Source organism: Xiphophorus hellerii, chromosome 13 (assembly GCF_003331165.1).
Source record: "Xiphophorus hellerii strain 12219 chromosome 13, Xiphophorus_hellerii-4.1, whole genome shotgun sequence".
In the NCBI taxonomy this organism is placed as follows: domain Eukaryota; kingdom Metazoa; phylum Chordata; class Actinopteri; order Cyprinodontiformes; family Poeciliidae; genus Xiphophorus; species Xiphophorus hellerii.
This window is the reverse complement of record NC_045684.1, coordinates 25,301,735-25,318,317: the sequence shown is the minus strand read 5'-3', so window position 1 is coordinate 25,318,317 and position 16,583 is coordinate 25,301,735. Positions and strand designations below refer to the sequence as shown.

The window sequence follows — 16,583 nt, the reverse complement described above, 5'->3', positions numbered from 1 at the left end:
CTACCCAAACCTGATTCAAATCTTTGATCGCTGAGAGGCTAACGATCAGGGAAAGCGTTGCCGATATTTTGATGGCGTTGACTTTGTGATGTTGAACATAAGAGGAGTAGAGAACTGCATCTTTAATGTAATCGATGTCTTTCCTGCAATTTTCAAGTCAAACATAGTTGCATGTTTTCTTACAATAGCTGAGGGTTACTATTGATGATTTTGCATTTTATTGGGATTGCTTTTTCTGTCTCAGGTCAGCGTGTTCGGATTTGGCGCCGACCGGTATGGAAACTGGCACCACTATTGGGAGGAGAACCATTTGGCTGGAGCTTTCAGACACACCGGAGTCCATGACGGAGATTATGAATATAATGTCACCTTGCTGCTGGCGGACAAGCACAAAATCCGAATGTTCACTGGCAGATGATACCGAGCATGGGATGACCGGCGAATGAACGTCACCGAACTTTAAATGATAAAAAAAAATACAAGCAAAATGCTAATTTCATTGTGTCTGCAAATATGTCTACTTGACCTCTTTTATACAGGCCGGTTATTTCTTATTAGCTTGAATCTGCTGTCACGGTAATTAGAAACTTTCTGTCAAATGGATGTTTCATTGAGGAGACAAAAAGCAACACTGCCGCTTTCCAGAAGCTTACGTTCCACCCCAGACTGAGCAGCCAGGAGGAAAATAAAGATGCATGCCGTATTAAAATGCCAATGTCACATGATTAAACGTTTCCCTCTGTTTTCTTTTTGTTTTCTCCTAACCAACTTTAATTTTTTTTTCTTTCTGTGCGACTTTCTGTGGACATCTTAAGCCCTTGTGTTAATGAAATTGAAAGAACAAAGCCGTTCTGTCAGCAGCAGAAAGACAAAGTGCTACATTAGACTCCTGATGTATGCATACGGAGACCTGAATTGCTAAAAAGGCTCATTTGTTTTTGAAGCTGCTAAGCCCTGCGTTTATGGCCAAAAAGAAAAACTAGTGTCAGAACCCTAGTGACTGAGGTGTAAATCTTATTCAGAAATCGACACAATCCGAGAGTTGAGGCGTCTTGGTTTAATGGCCATCATGACAAAGTCTCGGTTGTTTTTATTGCGCCGATCAATTCTGGCATTACTCATTTCCATCACGTCGCTCCTTGCGTGTGTCCTTGCAGATGTTTGACGATCGAAGATCATTCTTAAACTTATCCCCCAAGGAACGCATTTTATTACAATGTGACATTTATAAAATATATATTTATATATAAAACACCCACTGGGCTGCAGCCAGCCTTCAAGAATAACTGATTTTGTTAGCCTTCAAACATAGTATTATCCAAACTGGGAACATTTCAATCAAACAATAAACATATTCCTTTTTTATTATTTTTTACATTTTGGTAATTGACTGAAAGTGGATTCAGTCTGTTATTTTTTTCCCCAAAAATGTTTTCCAATTTTAAAATACAATCTAAAAAGAAATGCATTTACATGCATAGAAAAGTAATTTGTCCTGTTGGTTGTTTGATTGGCTTAATGGGGGGGGATAGCATAGAACACACTGGAAAATTACATTTTTGACTTGGAAAGTCAGATTTCTTACCAAGCTCTGATCTCAAAATCCAACATGGCTGCCACACTTTCAAAAGATGTTTCATGTAATTCCGAAAGTAATTTCCCTAGTGTTTTTGGCACTTCTGACAATTTATATATCATTCAGTGACATTGTGCATTATTGGTAGGTTAGATCAGAAGTATTCATACCCCCGGCAGATTTAGGTATAAAGTACTCTTAATCGTACTTTCTTCTGATTAGAATTAGCATAGATGCACTGGAGAAGCCATGCTCGTGTCCACAACTTGAATCTGACAAAGAAAGTGTGGAGGGAGTTAATGATTAGGGTGATGGAAAAGAGGTTTCCCCAACCTTGAATATAAGCTCCAGCAGACATGGAGCTTATATCGTCGTTAAAACATGCAAAAATAAAAACTGGAATGCAATTATGAGAAGCATTTGCTTCAAAGACAAAAGTATTATTACATGTATTATTGAGAAAGGTGTAAATAATTTTCTGCGAGGCATTTTTTAATTCAATCTAATTGAAAAGACATTTTTTAAGATGTATATACTTATTTCAGTTTTTTATTTCTCCTTTGAAGAAATGTATCTCTCTTTCCCTATCAGAAATTATCTTATTTGAATGAAAGCAATGTTAAATCTCATTATTCCAGGGGTATGGATAGTTTTGGGCTTACCTGTGTTTGCCAACATGTTCCTTTGGTAAATAAAAAGGCAAAGCAATATGTTGCTGGTGGCCTGTATTACTAACTCCACACAAATAGCTAATCCCACTGACAGTTTAACTTGGAACTGGAGCAAAGTTTACTTGGTCATGATGTCATTCCAGCTTCTGAGGTAAACGGAACAAACATTCATATGGAGCTAAATTGGGGCCATAAAGTAAGTTCAAATGAAAAAAATAAATAAACTGGGGGAAAAAATGGAATCTGAAAAGTACTTTGAACTTTTTTTTTTCAATTTCAAAACATTTCTTTCTGTTTCAAATCTTTATTTTCAGTTTACATTTTTTTGGCCCTAATTTATCTCCATACCCTTAGCTTTGGCTTAGCTACCCTCCTGAAATCATCATGTTTAAAAATACTTAATGCACTTTCTAGAACAGCTAAATTACTCACCCAGAAGCTATTTTCCCAATGTATGCATCTACTTAGAGTTTGGGCCTTAAGGATAAGAATCACCATGATTGGGTTTCATATGACATAGCCTGCAAAAATATGCCTTATAGAGTGCAATTTTTATGTACATAGTGACACATTTGGAATGAAAAGTAGATGTAAGTGCCTTCATGGACAGTTTTTGACATTTATTTTACCATCAAATTCAGCTGTATTCTGATATTTACAAATTTGTAATGTCTGTTATTGTCTGTTCTAATTTTTTTTTTTAAATAATTCAAATGGTATATGCAGTATAACGATCTAAAAGTTACAATTAAGATGTCGACATGTTTAGTTTGTCAGTTTTGTCAGCATCATTCCATGTAGTGGAGGTTTGAAATTAGAATCTACTTGCTAAGCTACTGTATATATTTAAATATTAATTTCTCTGTGGTTGAGGGGGATAAAAGCATATCCATTCACACTCCACAGTGGGTTTTTTTCGAACAGACTTTTCAGGCACTTAGGTTGGGTGCTGTCTCCTGATTGGTTAAGATTTGCTCCATGTGCCTTGAAACCAAACGTTGCATTGTGACCTGCTTTACATGTCTTCGCAAATCTGTAGAGTTGTCTGAAGGCTGTTGCTGTTTATTTGTTCTACAGGGAACACTGTCATCTAGTGGACAAGCATCACGTCTATTAGGGTTAATAGACCCTATTTTCTTCACGTCTATTAACCCTAATAGACGTGATGCAATACTAACGGTAAACACTTTGTTTCATTGTCCATCTTTTAAATAATATTTTTGAGTGTTTGAAATTCATGGATGAAGCAACATGTCAACTTTACTGACCTGAGAAGTTTCGCTGATGTTGACCTGAGTGGGACAGACGCATGATTAAAATTTAAATAATTTAGTTATTCAGCCATCTGTGGATACCCAGCCAATGTATAAACTGTTTTTGGATGAAAGATGTGTGTGCGGGGAGAGGGGTAAATTATTCATATGTGATTCAAAAGAGAAATAATTGCTTATGAATAAAAATCAGTATTTTAGATATCATGGTGAGAACTTTGACTGGCTGTCCTTTTGTTCTGCAGTGTTTTAAAATCAACATATTCCCTCATCTCCTCCATGGGCTGCCACCTTATCGTGGTGGAGGGGTTTGAGTGTCCCAATGATCCTAGGAGCTATGCTGTCTGGGGCTTCATGCCCCTGGTAGGGTCACCCAAGGCAGACAGGTCCTAGGTGAGGGACCAGACAAAGAGCAGCCCAAAGACCCCAATGATGAAGGAAAACTTTGGACTTGGTGTTCCCTCGCCCGGACGCGGGTCACCGGGGCCCCACTCTGGAGCCAGGCCTGGAGGGGGGGCACGATGGCGAGCGTCTGGTGGCCGGGCTTTTACCCATGGAGCCCGGCCGGGCTCAGCCCGAAGAGGAAACATGGGCCCCCCCTCCCATGGGCCCACCACCCGTGGGAGGGGCCAAAGGGGTCGGGTGCAGTGTGGGATGGGTGGCAGCAGAGGGAGGGGACCCTGGCGGTCCGATCCTCGGTTGCAGAAACTGGCTCTTGGGACGTGGAATGTCACCTCTCTGGTGGGGAAGGAGCCGGAGCTAGTGCGTGAGGTCGAGAGGTTCCGGCTAGAAATAGTCGGTCTCACCTCGACGCACGGCTCTGGTTCTGGAACCAGTCTCCTTGAGAGGGGCTGGACATACTTCCACTCTGGAGTTGCCCAAGGTGAGAGGCGTCGGGCAGGAGTGGGCATACTTGTTGCTCCCCATCTCGGCGCCTGTACGTTGGGGTTTACCCCGGTGAACGAGAGGGTAGCATCCCTCCGCCTACGGGTGGGGGGACGGGTTCTGACTGTCGTTTGTGCTTACGGGCCGAACGACAGTTCAGATTACCCACCCTTTTTGGAGTCCTTAGAGGGGGTACTGGAGAGTGCTCCTCCTGGGGACTCCCTTGTTCTGCTGGGGGACTTCAACGCTCACGTGGGCAATGACAGTGAGACCTGGAGGGGCGTGGTTGGGAGGAACGGCCCGCCCGACCTGAACTCGAGCGGTGTTCTGTTGCTGGACTTCTGTGCTCGCCATGGATTGTCCATAACGAACACCATGTTCAAGCATAAGGGTGTCCATATGTGCACTTGGCACCAGGACACCCTAGGCCGCAGTTCGATGATCGACTTTGTCATCGTTTCATCGGATCTGCGGCCGTATGTCTTGGACACTCGGGTGAAGAGAGGTGCGGAGCTGTCCACTGACCACTACCTGGTGGTGAGTTGGCTCCGGTGGTGGGGGCGAAAGCCGGTCAGACCTGGCAGGCCCAAACGTGTTGTGAGGGTCTGCTGGGAACGTCTGGCGGAATCCCCTGTGAGACGGAGCTTTAACTCCCATCTCCGGCAAAACTTCGAACACGTCCCGGGGGAGGTGGGGGACATGGAGTCTGAGTGGACCGTGTTCCGTGCCTCCATTGTCGAGGCGGCCGATCGGAGCTGTGGCCGCAAGGTTGTCGGTGCCTGTCGCGGCGGCAACCCTCGAACCCGCTGGTGGACACCTTCGGTGAGGGATGCCGTCAGGCTGAAGAAGGAGTCCTATCGGGCCTTTTTGGCCTGTGGGACTCCGGAAGCAGCTGATGGGTACCGGCGGGCGAAGCGGCATGCGGCTCGGGCGGTTGCTGAGGCAAAAACCCGGGCGTGGGAGGAGTTTGGAGAGGCCATGGAGAAAGACTTCCGTACGGCTTCGAGGCGATTCTGGTCCACCATCCGGCGTCTCAGGGGGGGGAAGCGGTGCAGCACCAACACTGTTTATAGTGGGGATGGTGTGCTGCTGACCTCTACTCGGGACGTTGTGGGCCGGTGGGCAGAGTACTTCGAAGACCTCCTCAATCCCACCAACATGCCTTCCACTGAGGAAGCGGAGCCTGGGGACTCTGGGTTAGGCTCTCCAATCTCTGGGGACGAGGTCGCCGAGGTGGTTAAAAAGCTCCTCGGTGGCAGGGCCCCGGGGGTGGATGAGATCCGCCCGGAGTTTCTTAAGGCTCTGGATGTTGTAGGGTTGTGTTGGTTGACGCGACTCTGCAATGTCGCATGGACATCGGGGGCAGTTCCCCTGGATTGGCAGACTGGGGTGGTGGTCCCCCTGTTCAAAAAGGGGGACCGGAGGGTGTGCTCCAATTATAGAGGGGTCACACTCTTAAGCCTCCCTGGCAAGGTCTATTCAGGGGTCCTGGAGAGGAGGGTCCGTCGGATAGTCGAACCTCGGATTCAGGAAGAGCAGTGTGGTTTTCGTCCTGGTCGTGGAACGCTGGACCAGCTCTACACCCTCGGCAGGGTCCTGGAGGGTGCATGGGAGTTCGCCCAACCAGTCTACATGTGTTTTGTGGACCTGGAGAAGGCGTTCGACCGTGTCCCTCGGGGAGCCCTGTGGGGGGTTCTCCGGGAGTATGGGGTACCGGGCCCTTTGATACGGGCTGTCAGGTCCCTGTATGACCGGTGTCAGAGTCTGGTCCGCATTGCCGGCAGTAAGTCGGGCTCGTTTCCGGTGAGAGTTGGACTCCGCCAGGGCTGCCCTTTGTCACCGATTCTGTTCATCACTTTCATGGACAGAATTTCTAGGCGCAGCCAAGGTGTTGAGGGGATCCGATTTGGTGGCCTTAGGATCTCATCTCTGCTTTTTGCAGACGATGTGGTCCTTTTGGCTTCATCAGATCGTGATCTGCAGCTCTCGCTGGAGCGGTTCGCAGCCGAGTGTGACGCGGCCGGGATGAGGATCAGTGCCTCCAAATCCGAGGCCATGGTCTTGAGCCGGAAAAGGGTAGAGTGCCTTCTCCGGGTCAGGGGGGGTGTCCTGCCCCAAGTGGAGGAGTTTAAGTATCTCGGGATCTTGTTCACGAATGGGGGAAGAAGGGAGCGGGAGATCGACAGGCGGATTGGCGCAGCGTCTGCTGTCAAGCGGGCGCTGTACCGGTCCGTCGTGGTGAAGAGAGAGCTGAGCCAAAAAGCGAAGCTCTCGATTTACCGGTCGATCTACGTTCCCACCCTCATCTATGGTCATGAGCTTTGGGTCATGACCGAAAGAACGAGATCGCGGATACAAGCGGCCGAAATGGGTTTTCTCCGTAGGGTGGCTGGGCTCTCCCTTAGAGATAGGGTGAGAAGCTCAGTCATCCGGGAGGGACTCAGAGTAGAGCCGCTGCTCCTTCACATCGAGAGGAGCCAGTTGAGGTGGCTCGGGCATCTGGTCAGGATGCCTCCTAGACGCCTCCCTGGTGAGGTGTTCCGGGCACGTCCCACCGGGAGGAGGCCCCGGGGAAGACCCAGGACACGCTGGAGGGACTATGTCTCTCGGCTGGCCTGGGAACGCCTCGGGATTCCCCCGGAGGAGCTAGAAGAAGTGGCTGGGGAGAGGGAAGTCTGGGCCTCCCTTCTGAAGCTGCTACCCCCGCGACCCGACCTCGGATAAGCGGAAGAAGATGGATGGATGGATGGATGGATATTCCCTCATTATTCTCTATGTAAATTTCTGAAATGACTTCATCAACCATAACTGGATAAATTAATTATCAGTGTTGTTTGCATCTCTTTTTTTTCATTAATGTACACTACAGATGAATTTTTTAAATAAAATTGTTGGAATTAAATTCTTTTTTGTTAATATATTTTATAAAAAATGGCTGTGGTGGCGCAGGGGGTTAGCACGCCCCACGTTTGGAGGCCTTAGTCCTCGACGCGGACGTTGCGGGTACGACTCCCGGTCCCGACGACCTTTGCCGCATGTCTTCCCCCTCTACTCACCCTCCTTCCTGTCTGCCTACTGTCTAAAAAAATACGAGCCACTAGCGCCGCAAAAACTCTTCGGAGAAAAAAATGAAAAAAATAAAAAATGGTAGGGATAGAGGTTGCACCAGAGGGCGGACGGTAGGGGGTGCTATAGCGCCCTCTGGATTAGACATGGAAATCCTCCCACAGCTCCCCACGCCCCGAAGATAGGATGTTTTTATTTATTTATTTATTCTTATTGACTTGGATTTAATAAGAAGTCAAAGTTGATAGTCAAGTATTATGAACGGTGTAATGAATGAACAACAACAAAAAAAGAAATAAATAAATCAGAAAATAGGAAATGAAAATGTACTTTTGCATATAATCAGCCAGGAAAAATCGGAAGCAGCTCCACCAGGTTTACTAGTGTTCTGAAAGGTACAGGGATGTACCATTAAAAACATTAAGGACTTAATTTGGAAAAACAAAGACGTAGTTTCTCTTAGTTGACATCTGTATCTTCGACTCTTAATGTTAAATCACTTAAGTGTGAACGGAGGTGGGCTGTGTAGGCATATGCTGGGCATTACTAGATCATAGATGTGGCAATGTTTCTGTGGCACCAAAGAACGGAAGCTACACTTATAACACCTTACAATGACTTACTGTATATCAAGATAACAATTCAACATTAAAATATTAACATATGTTATAATCATATATATTAATATATTTTTTGCCTCGTAAGAGTGATTTGTAACTGAACTCTGTGCTACAACACAAGGTCCCCTGCATGAATCTTTTGCTATTTAGCTGGTGCAATTTGCAACTTCTGTAGTCCACTTTCTCTCACGCACCAGCGCGTGGATCCGTCATTGAGCCTTCGTCAATAAAAGTCATGGAAACGACGTTAGCGGCGGCAACCCTATAAATGACGCTGAGCTTCTGAATTCTTTCCCTTTGCTACGGGACTTTTGAAGGAGACGCCTGAAGGAGCATAACGCCTCGGAAGGTTTGAACCTATTGAGAAGCCTGCTTTGCAAAACTTGCTGAAGAAGCACTTGCTGAAATACGCACTTGCTGAAGAAGCCCAGAACCTGCGAAAGATGGATCCTGGCCAGGAGAAGGACCAGCAGGGTGATCAGCTGGAAGGTTAATATCATTCTTCTACTATTTTAATAAACAAAAACAAGTTATTACTAAAATAATAATGAATTGCTTAGTTTATTTTGTGTTTGTGTGCGTTTTTTTAAAGAAATGCCGCCTGCTGTACAAAAAAAAGACAAGTAGCATTCTAAGAAAGATAGATCTTTCTTAACTAATGAGCCTTTTTCTTGAGTGAATTTCCAGGAAATGTCAGGGATTTAAGAAATATATGTATTTTAGTTAATTATACTCAAATTAGTTGAGTTAATGTCAAATTCTTGAAAAATTAGCTTGTTCGTGACCGTTATTTTTTGAAAAATGCTCTGATAAACACTCAGTTTCCATGGTTACGCTAAATAATATACATTAGCTATTTAATGTTACTTAAAAAAACCCATTTAACAACATGTATTTTTTCCTTTGGTAGTCTGTAACTTGATTGTTTAGTTTTGTTTTTGTTATTCTTTTAAGAAAGGAACATGTAGACCTGTTTTTTGGGGGGGGTTTGGCATATGCTAAAATCTGCAAATTGATTGAAACAAATGTGCTATACTGAGAGTATCAGGTTTAATGACATTCCAATGCTTTATTAACGCTAGTGTTCGAGAATAACTGTTATGCTGATTTCAAAAGAAAGAAGAAAAAAACAGTTAAATTTTTGTCCAGTTGTTGGAAAATTAGCTTGTTTTTGACCGTTATGATTTGAAAAATGCCGTGATACACACTCGGTATCCATGGATACGCCGAATGAAACGCATTAAATATTTAATATTACTTTAAAAAACATTTTTTAAAGTGTATTTTCCCTATGACAGTCTATGATTTAATAGTTTAGTTTTATAATGATTTTCAAGATAGGGACATGTTGATCTGGTTGTTTTAGCATAGCCAGGAATGCTAACATGGGTGAATTGATTTGAAAAAGCTAAAACGGTGCTATTTACGGTAATCTAAGAGTATCAGGTTTGATGACTTTGTAGTCCAATACTTTGGAATTTTGTTGACTTCTTTGAAATATATAGCTTTAATAGGTCTCTTTTGCATTTGTGGGATGAAATTAATTTGTGAGTTAATTTAAATGATTTTTTGTGACTTACGTGTTAGCTTATTGAAATTTGTGGACAAAGCACTAGTGTTTGAGAAAAATTGTTGTGCTGGTTTGAAAAAAAAACGGGAAAACTAACGGAAAACTGTTCTTGGCCGTAATTTGTTTTTAAAATGCCCTGACAAAACATATTTGGTTTCCATGGCAATGACATCAGACTTGTAGAGGTTTATTAGAACAATCACGTTCACACACTGATGATGATGATAAGCTAATGGATTGTAGCCACAGCCGTTATCAAGCCACTGGCCCTTCTGACCAACACCAGCAGGAAAGGTGGGAGAAGAGTCTTGACCAAGGACACGACGACAGAGGCTGGCCATTGCAGGGCGAACTCCTACCACTGTCGCCCCAGTAATGAGCATCGTGCGTGGGCGTGCGTAATATCCCTAAATTATTTAGTTGATCTCTTTCAGATCTAATTTTAGAAATGTCACAAATGCTTATTGTGATTATCTTATTTTGTTTTCAGACAATATTTTTTATATATATTTTATCTTAAACAGATATACAAAACTGGATTGTTCCTGACCTAATTTTAAAATATGTCCTGACAGGCATGTTTGTTTTCCATGGATGCGCTGATCTGAAAACAATAAATAAGCCTAGTACTTGGAATATATAAATTCATTTGTTTTCATTCATTTGTTAGTTAACATTTTTGGTGGGGTTGTGGGGGTTTAACACTGCTTATGTGGTTTAAAAAGTTATTTCTGGTTTTAGAAAATCTGTTGTGTTTCATTCAGATCTTTGGAATAAGAAGTCAACCTGGTCCAGGTTTCAGAAAATGCCTCAAAAACACTTTTGGTCTCCTTGGATACGTTGCTTGAAATAAAACCTTAATACTTGGAGATTAGAAAAGTTTTTAAAATATATATTTCTATTTATATATCTTTTAGATATTTTAGATATACATTTCTCCTGTGTTATTACTAAATAGTTTAGTTTATATTTTATTATTGTTCAGTTTGATTTTTCTAAGAAAGAGGAGTTTTGAATAATTAGTGGTTTACAAAATGCTGTGGCTATGAAGATAAAACATACTTGTTCAACAGCATCAAAGATTTGTGAGAGTTATAGGAGGGTAACTGAGTAACTTCTTGCAGTGTTTTATTTTATTCACGCTAATGGTACAATGTAAGATTAAAGGTATTTTATCAGCTATTAAAAAGTCTTCAACACAGCACATACTTTTTAAATTTATATTTAGACATTTTCAAACCTGGGTTAATGTATTTTGGTATTTCAGTGTTCTCTTTAAACATTGCTTTGGATTTTTCTGAAGGTCTTGATACTGAGCTATAGATTTTTTCTTGTTTTCCTTCACAGCTCATAGTGTAGCGCTTCCAGCAGATGGATCCCCAACGTTGGAGGAACATCCAGACGACGGTAAGGATCTTGGTAAGGTGTGGTCAGATGTTTTCCCTCAGATGTCTGACACCATGGTTTCTGGAGGTCATGGAGAGGAGTCTAGGTGTAGTTCCAGCTCCAGTGGTAGCTCCAGTCAAGATGAGGTTGGTAACGACTGTGCTAGCAGTTCTAGTGGTAGCTGTATTAGCAGCTACAGTGGTAGCAGTACTAGCAGCTCCAGTGGTAGCAGTACTAGCAGCTCCAGTGAGGACGAGGTAAGTAATGATTCTACTACCAGTTCCCGTCCGACAATGGACCGTGCTTACGCTGCGTCACAGCTGCTTGAGGTTCTTCCTCCAAATTTTAAATACCTATGGGACATTGAGAAATCTCAGGAGCTTCAAGAGGACATTTCTCAATTGGCCAAACTGGAATCCACACATGGACTTGACAAGCGGGAAGAGGCCATTTTGAGTCCAGATGACTCCAGACCTATTGGTATCTCCGAACGTCATCAGGTAGGTTTGGTAGGGGATGTGGCTCGCGTGACATCTGTGACCGGCTTAAACAGAAAGAGGTCAAAGGACAGCGACTCTGAAGAGGAGCCCCCTGCCAAGAGGACCAGGGAGAGTGGTGAAGCTGAAGAGGAGCCCCCAGCCAAGATCACCAGGGAGAGTGATGATGCTGAAGAGGACCCCCCAGCCAAGAGGACCAGGGAGAGTGATGAAGCTGAAGAGGAGCCCCCAGCCAAGAGGACCAGGGAGAGTGGTGAAGCTGAAGAGGAGATCCCTGCCAAGAGGACCAGGGAGAGTGATGAAGCTGAAGAGGAGCCCCCAGCCAAGAGGACCAGGGAGAGTGATGATGCTGAAGAGGAGATCCCTGCCAAGAGGCCCAGAACCAGCGATGATGAAGAGGATCATGTTCTGAGTACCTCCACAAGTATGTTGTGTCAGTGTCCCGTTCTGTCATCCCCTGTCCTCAGTCCCTCACAAGGGACGGTGCATGAGGATTCTTTCCAGTCATCCCCTGTCTCCAATCCCTCGCCCATGACATTCTGGCTGGATCACTTTCATTCACCCTTCAGTATTTCACCCTCCAGTGTTTCACCTCAGAGTACATGTGATGATCCTATTCTGTCCTCCCCTGTCTTCAGTCCCTTTCCAAGATTGCCCATTGTGTCAGTTCATGCCATCAGTTCCCCAGTCAGTGAAGATTCTATTTCGTCATTCCCTGTCTTCAGTAGTCCACGAAGCACAGCGAGTGAGGATCCCATTGTGTCTTCCCCTGTCGTTAGTCCTTCACCATCAACATACTGCAAAATTCCAAGTTTGTCATTCCCTTGCATATGTGTCTGGATGAAGTCTGAAACGGACAGAGAAGAGGAACCAATACCTTCAACATCTGGATTTGGATCTGACAGAATTAGAGAAAGAGTGCATTCCAGACAAGTGTTGTTTAGACCTCACTACGACTTGTCAAGTGACTCTGATTAGACTGGGATCTTGAAGATCTACCTGAGTATTCCCATTAAGATGTCATCATTTCTCTGTTGGTTTTGTTAAAACCATTGGCTTTCTAGCAGGACTGAGGAAGCCTGAGGTATCGTCTTGCACCGGGGCTTTTCCTTTTCCCGCTGCTAGATTTTTCATTTTAGATGTTCAGGATTCTAATCGCGGTGCTCTCTAATATAGTAATTAGAGAGCACCGCCTGTTCCTCCATTAATCCACTCTCCCAGTTTGAATCTTTCAGGTTTTAGCTGCTCATCGCTGGATTCTTTCCTGGTTGTCCATGTGGTTCTTGTCCTCGTGGTTCTTGCTTGTAAGTTTTTGCATTCCACTGCACATAATACTAGTTGCCTCCTCCTGGCACTGGGGACCATCAGCTTTGCTAAATAAACATAGAAAGAAATTCACTATTAGTAGAAAGTGTGAGTCCATATAGAGTTAAAATTCACATTAAGTATGTAAAATTTACCGGATAATATTTTGTATTAGAGACCAAATTAAAGCATCATGCCAATAAGAAATCAGAAGACAGAGGAGAACATAATTAAATCCCTCAATCATAAATTCTGTTTAAGAGCTTTTATCCAGAGGGAAAGTAGAGAACAGGAGAGTATGTGGAGTAAAAATGAACTATTAATCTTATTTTATATGGCCATATTCATGTGTTGCAACTCAGAAAGATCACAAAAAGAGAATAGACATTAAAAAATGCACACACTAGTCTCTGATCCCAGGTCCAGACTTATCAGATCTCTGATGTTCTGATCGTCCCAGGTTGGATCTCGTGAACCTGTAATCCTCCACCTTCAGCACCACCAGTCAGGAGGAGGAAGATAAGAGAACCCCGTTGACATAAAACGAAAGAGCATTTACTTTTACACAACAAAACGTTTTCAATATGCATGAAGTTGAGGTCAAAACTCAAATCTGATTCCTACTTTCTGCTGTACTTTCCCCTCACTGACCCTTTTGTTTTGTCTGATTTTTTTCATTGAGTCATTTCATAACAGCAGAGCTTTGATGAGCTTTGTGCTGATGGAGGATCAGGAATAGAGCAGATGACCTGCTGATCTACTGGTTCTAGTAGATTCTATAAATGGTGAGGTCATGATGATGACTTGATCAGAAAGTCTGATTCAATCATCTGTTATTTAGACAGAAATGAAGGAATGTGTGTCTGATCATGTGTTGGTTCACTAGCATGACTGAAACAAGTCAACATCACTGGACCAATGAGGAGAGAGAAGACACAGAGGACTGAGGAGACACAGGAAATCCTGCTGGAAATCCAGAGAAGTTTCCTGATGCATCAGCTAAGGATGGACGCAGAATAAAGAGACAGAGATCATGTGAAGTGGATCCTCATCAGCCTGCAATCCTCCACCTTCTACACTACCAGTCAGGTGGAGGAAGATAAGAGAACCCAGTTGACAAAAAAAGTAAGAATATTTCTATCTACACAACATAACTAAGCATTTCAGATGTAGCTGTGTAGAGTTGAGCTGAAAGTTAGAAACTGGTTCTGTCTGCTGTCCATGCATATTTTCCTCTTTAACTCTGTTGTCTTTTCTCTTTATTTCATTTCTGTCAACTCATGTCACATGACTTGAGTTGACCAATAATTAAAGCAGAAGACCTGCTCCACCTGCTGTTCTACTGGTTGTAACAGATTGTGGAAAAGGTGAGGACATGATGATGACTTGATGAAAAAGTCTCCTTCAATCATCTGTTATTTAGACTGAATGTGTATCTGATTATGTGTTGATTCTCCTGCATCTCATGTTAAAGTTCACCTGTTCATGGGTCAGACGTTGAATATTAAAGAATTTTAGAAACATTATAGAAAATCCAGCACTAGTTTCTGATCCCAGATTCAGATTCTGCAGATCAATAATGTCTCTGATCGTCCCAGATTGGAAATTCAGAGAAGTTTCCTGATGCATCCCGCTGACGGCTGAGGATGGACCAGAATAAAGAGACAGAGATCATGTGAAGTGGATCCTCATCCGCCTGCAATCCTCCACCTTCAACACCACCAGTCAGAACGAGGAAGATAAGAGAACCCAGTTGACAAAAAAAGTAAGAAAACATATTTTTTCCCACCTAACAATTTAAAATATGGATGAAATTGAGATCACTGTCAAAGCTATGACAGTGATCTCAGTGGCAAGAATATACATTTATTCTGTCCATGTGTATTTCATTTCTCTATCAACTTATGTCACACGATTTGAGCTGCTGATCTACTGGTTGTAACAGATTGTGAAGAGGTGACGCCATGATGATGACTTGATCAGATACCAACAGGTGCAAACATGCAGCAAACAGTGAAACGAGCTGCAAACAGGTGAAACGGTGCAGAAAAAGTGAAACAAAAAAATCTTTTTACATTTCCAAACTGAACTTGCTTATACTGTCACTGAAGCCAAAAACTCTCTCTGTCTGTATAGATAGATTGAGATCTACAGTATCTGTTACTCAGTACATGAATAGGTATCTAATAAAATACATTTTTATACCTAAGTCATTTTTTTAATGGTTACTTTTACTTCTGTTTGAGTAAAAATAAATTAAATATTGTATTCTAGTATGATAGAAGTATAAAGTATATACTGTACATTCTTTGTTCATGTGTGTGATTTTATACTTCTACTCTTGTGTAATCTTTGGCTACACTGCTACCCTCGTGAATTGAGTGCAGTTTTTTATTTGTCTTTGAAAAAATAAAAAAAACTACGTGAAGACCAGAGACGGCGATAGATGGAACCAATGATCTGACAAAAAGAAATCTCCTGGACCGAGACAAAATGACTAACTACCACAACTACAGCTGCATCTTTAACATCTTTTCCGTCTCTTTTCTTTGAGTTCCGGTTTTGTAGACTCAGTCTCTTTTCTTAATAAAACATTTGTTACTGTTTTGTGTTTTCATATGGTATAATTAGCAAGCCATACATTGTCCACATACTTTTATTGCATGCTTTTGACGATTGTAAAGGCATAAAACAACAGACATTAACTATAATCAATTCACTTCACAGCACCCATAGATTCTCTAGAAAAACTAATCCTGGTGACGATATCGGTGGAGGCTGCAAAAACAAAATCTTACCAAGTATTTTTGATCTAGTTTCTAGTGCAAATATCTTAGTACACTGGAAATAAGACAAAACTCATTTACAAGTAACTTTTCAACAAGATGCAGTAGATTGTTTTAAGTCAATATTGATGGAAAAAGTACTAGTTCCACTGGCAGATTATTTTCAAATATAACTTTGCAGGACTTTTATTTACGATCTTGTACATGTTTTTTCTTCTTTTTTGACAGTGCGACATGCCAAATTCCATAGCAACACGCCTGATCAAAAAGCCATACCCAGCTGCAGAACAAACAGCCTCATAGCATGCGGTATTATAGCTTTGATGGGAAGTCAGAAAGGAGAAAAAGACAATGAGACGGGATAAATCCACAGAGGAGCGTCCTCTTTTAAGAGGCTTGAAACAGGTGTGTTGGTATCTTTAGAATCGCATCGCATAACTGCAGTGTCTACAGTTTGATTCAAGCAGAGTGGGCTGTATGTGTCCTACATACAGCCCACGCAGCGGCGTATGAAAGCCATGGGCATGAAGGGGTAATCTTGAAAGCATCACCACTTTAGTTTGAGATTGGAAAAATTGCTACTGTTAGAAAGTAATGTTCCGTTCTCGGTAGTGGTTATCTAACACGTAAGAAGTAGAACTTTTACCTTGAACTTAATAAACCGCTGAGGCGCCCATTAGGTGTGAAGGTGTTTCCCCGTGTCTCCGTGTTTAAGGCCAGGAGGGTCTTTTCTGTGTTTTTTATGCGTTAGTGTTTTAAATGCAATGCGGTCTACTGAACTAAACAAGGCAGTGTTTAAAATGCCAATATGCCCCTCCAGTGCAGTAAACTTTTACAAAGGTTATAAAATGCATGCAAGTGTTAAGAGTCTCATTCTGCCCAATTATTATGACCCTGATAAACATTTCACAAGCCCTGTAATTTCCCCGGAGAGAATAAATACAGCACAG

At 42.7% G+C, this 16,583-nt stretch overlaps 1 protein-coding gene across 2 annotated transcripts in view; it reads left to right on the top strand.

The window, feature by feature from the left end:
* The window catches only part of LOC116731335 (CMP-N-acetylneuraminate-beta-galactosamide-alpha-2,3-sialyltransferase 1-like), a 101,395-nt gene extending 97,677 nt beyond the window's left edge, over nt 1-3,718 (top strand). For both annotated transcript variants that reach the window (XM_032581065.1, XM_032581066.1), the window contains exon 7: nt 245-3,718. In XM_032581065.1, the coding sequence (XP_032436956.1) occupies nt 245-418 (174 nt within the window). In that variant the 3' untranslated portion in view covers nt 419-3,718. The remainder of the gene's footprint in view (nt 1-244) is intronic.
* The last annotated feature ends 12,865 nt before the right edge of the window (nt 3,719-16,583 follow it).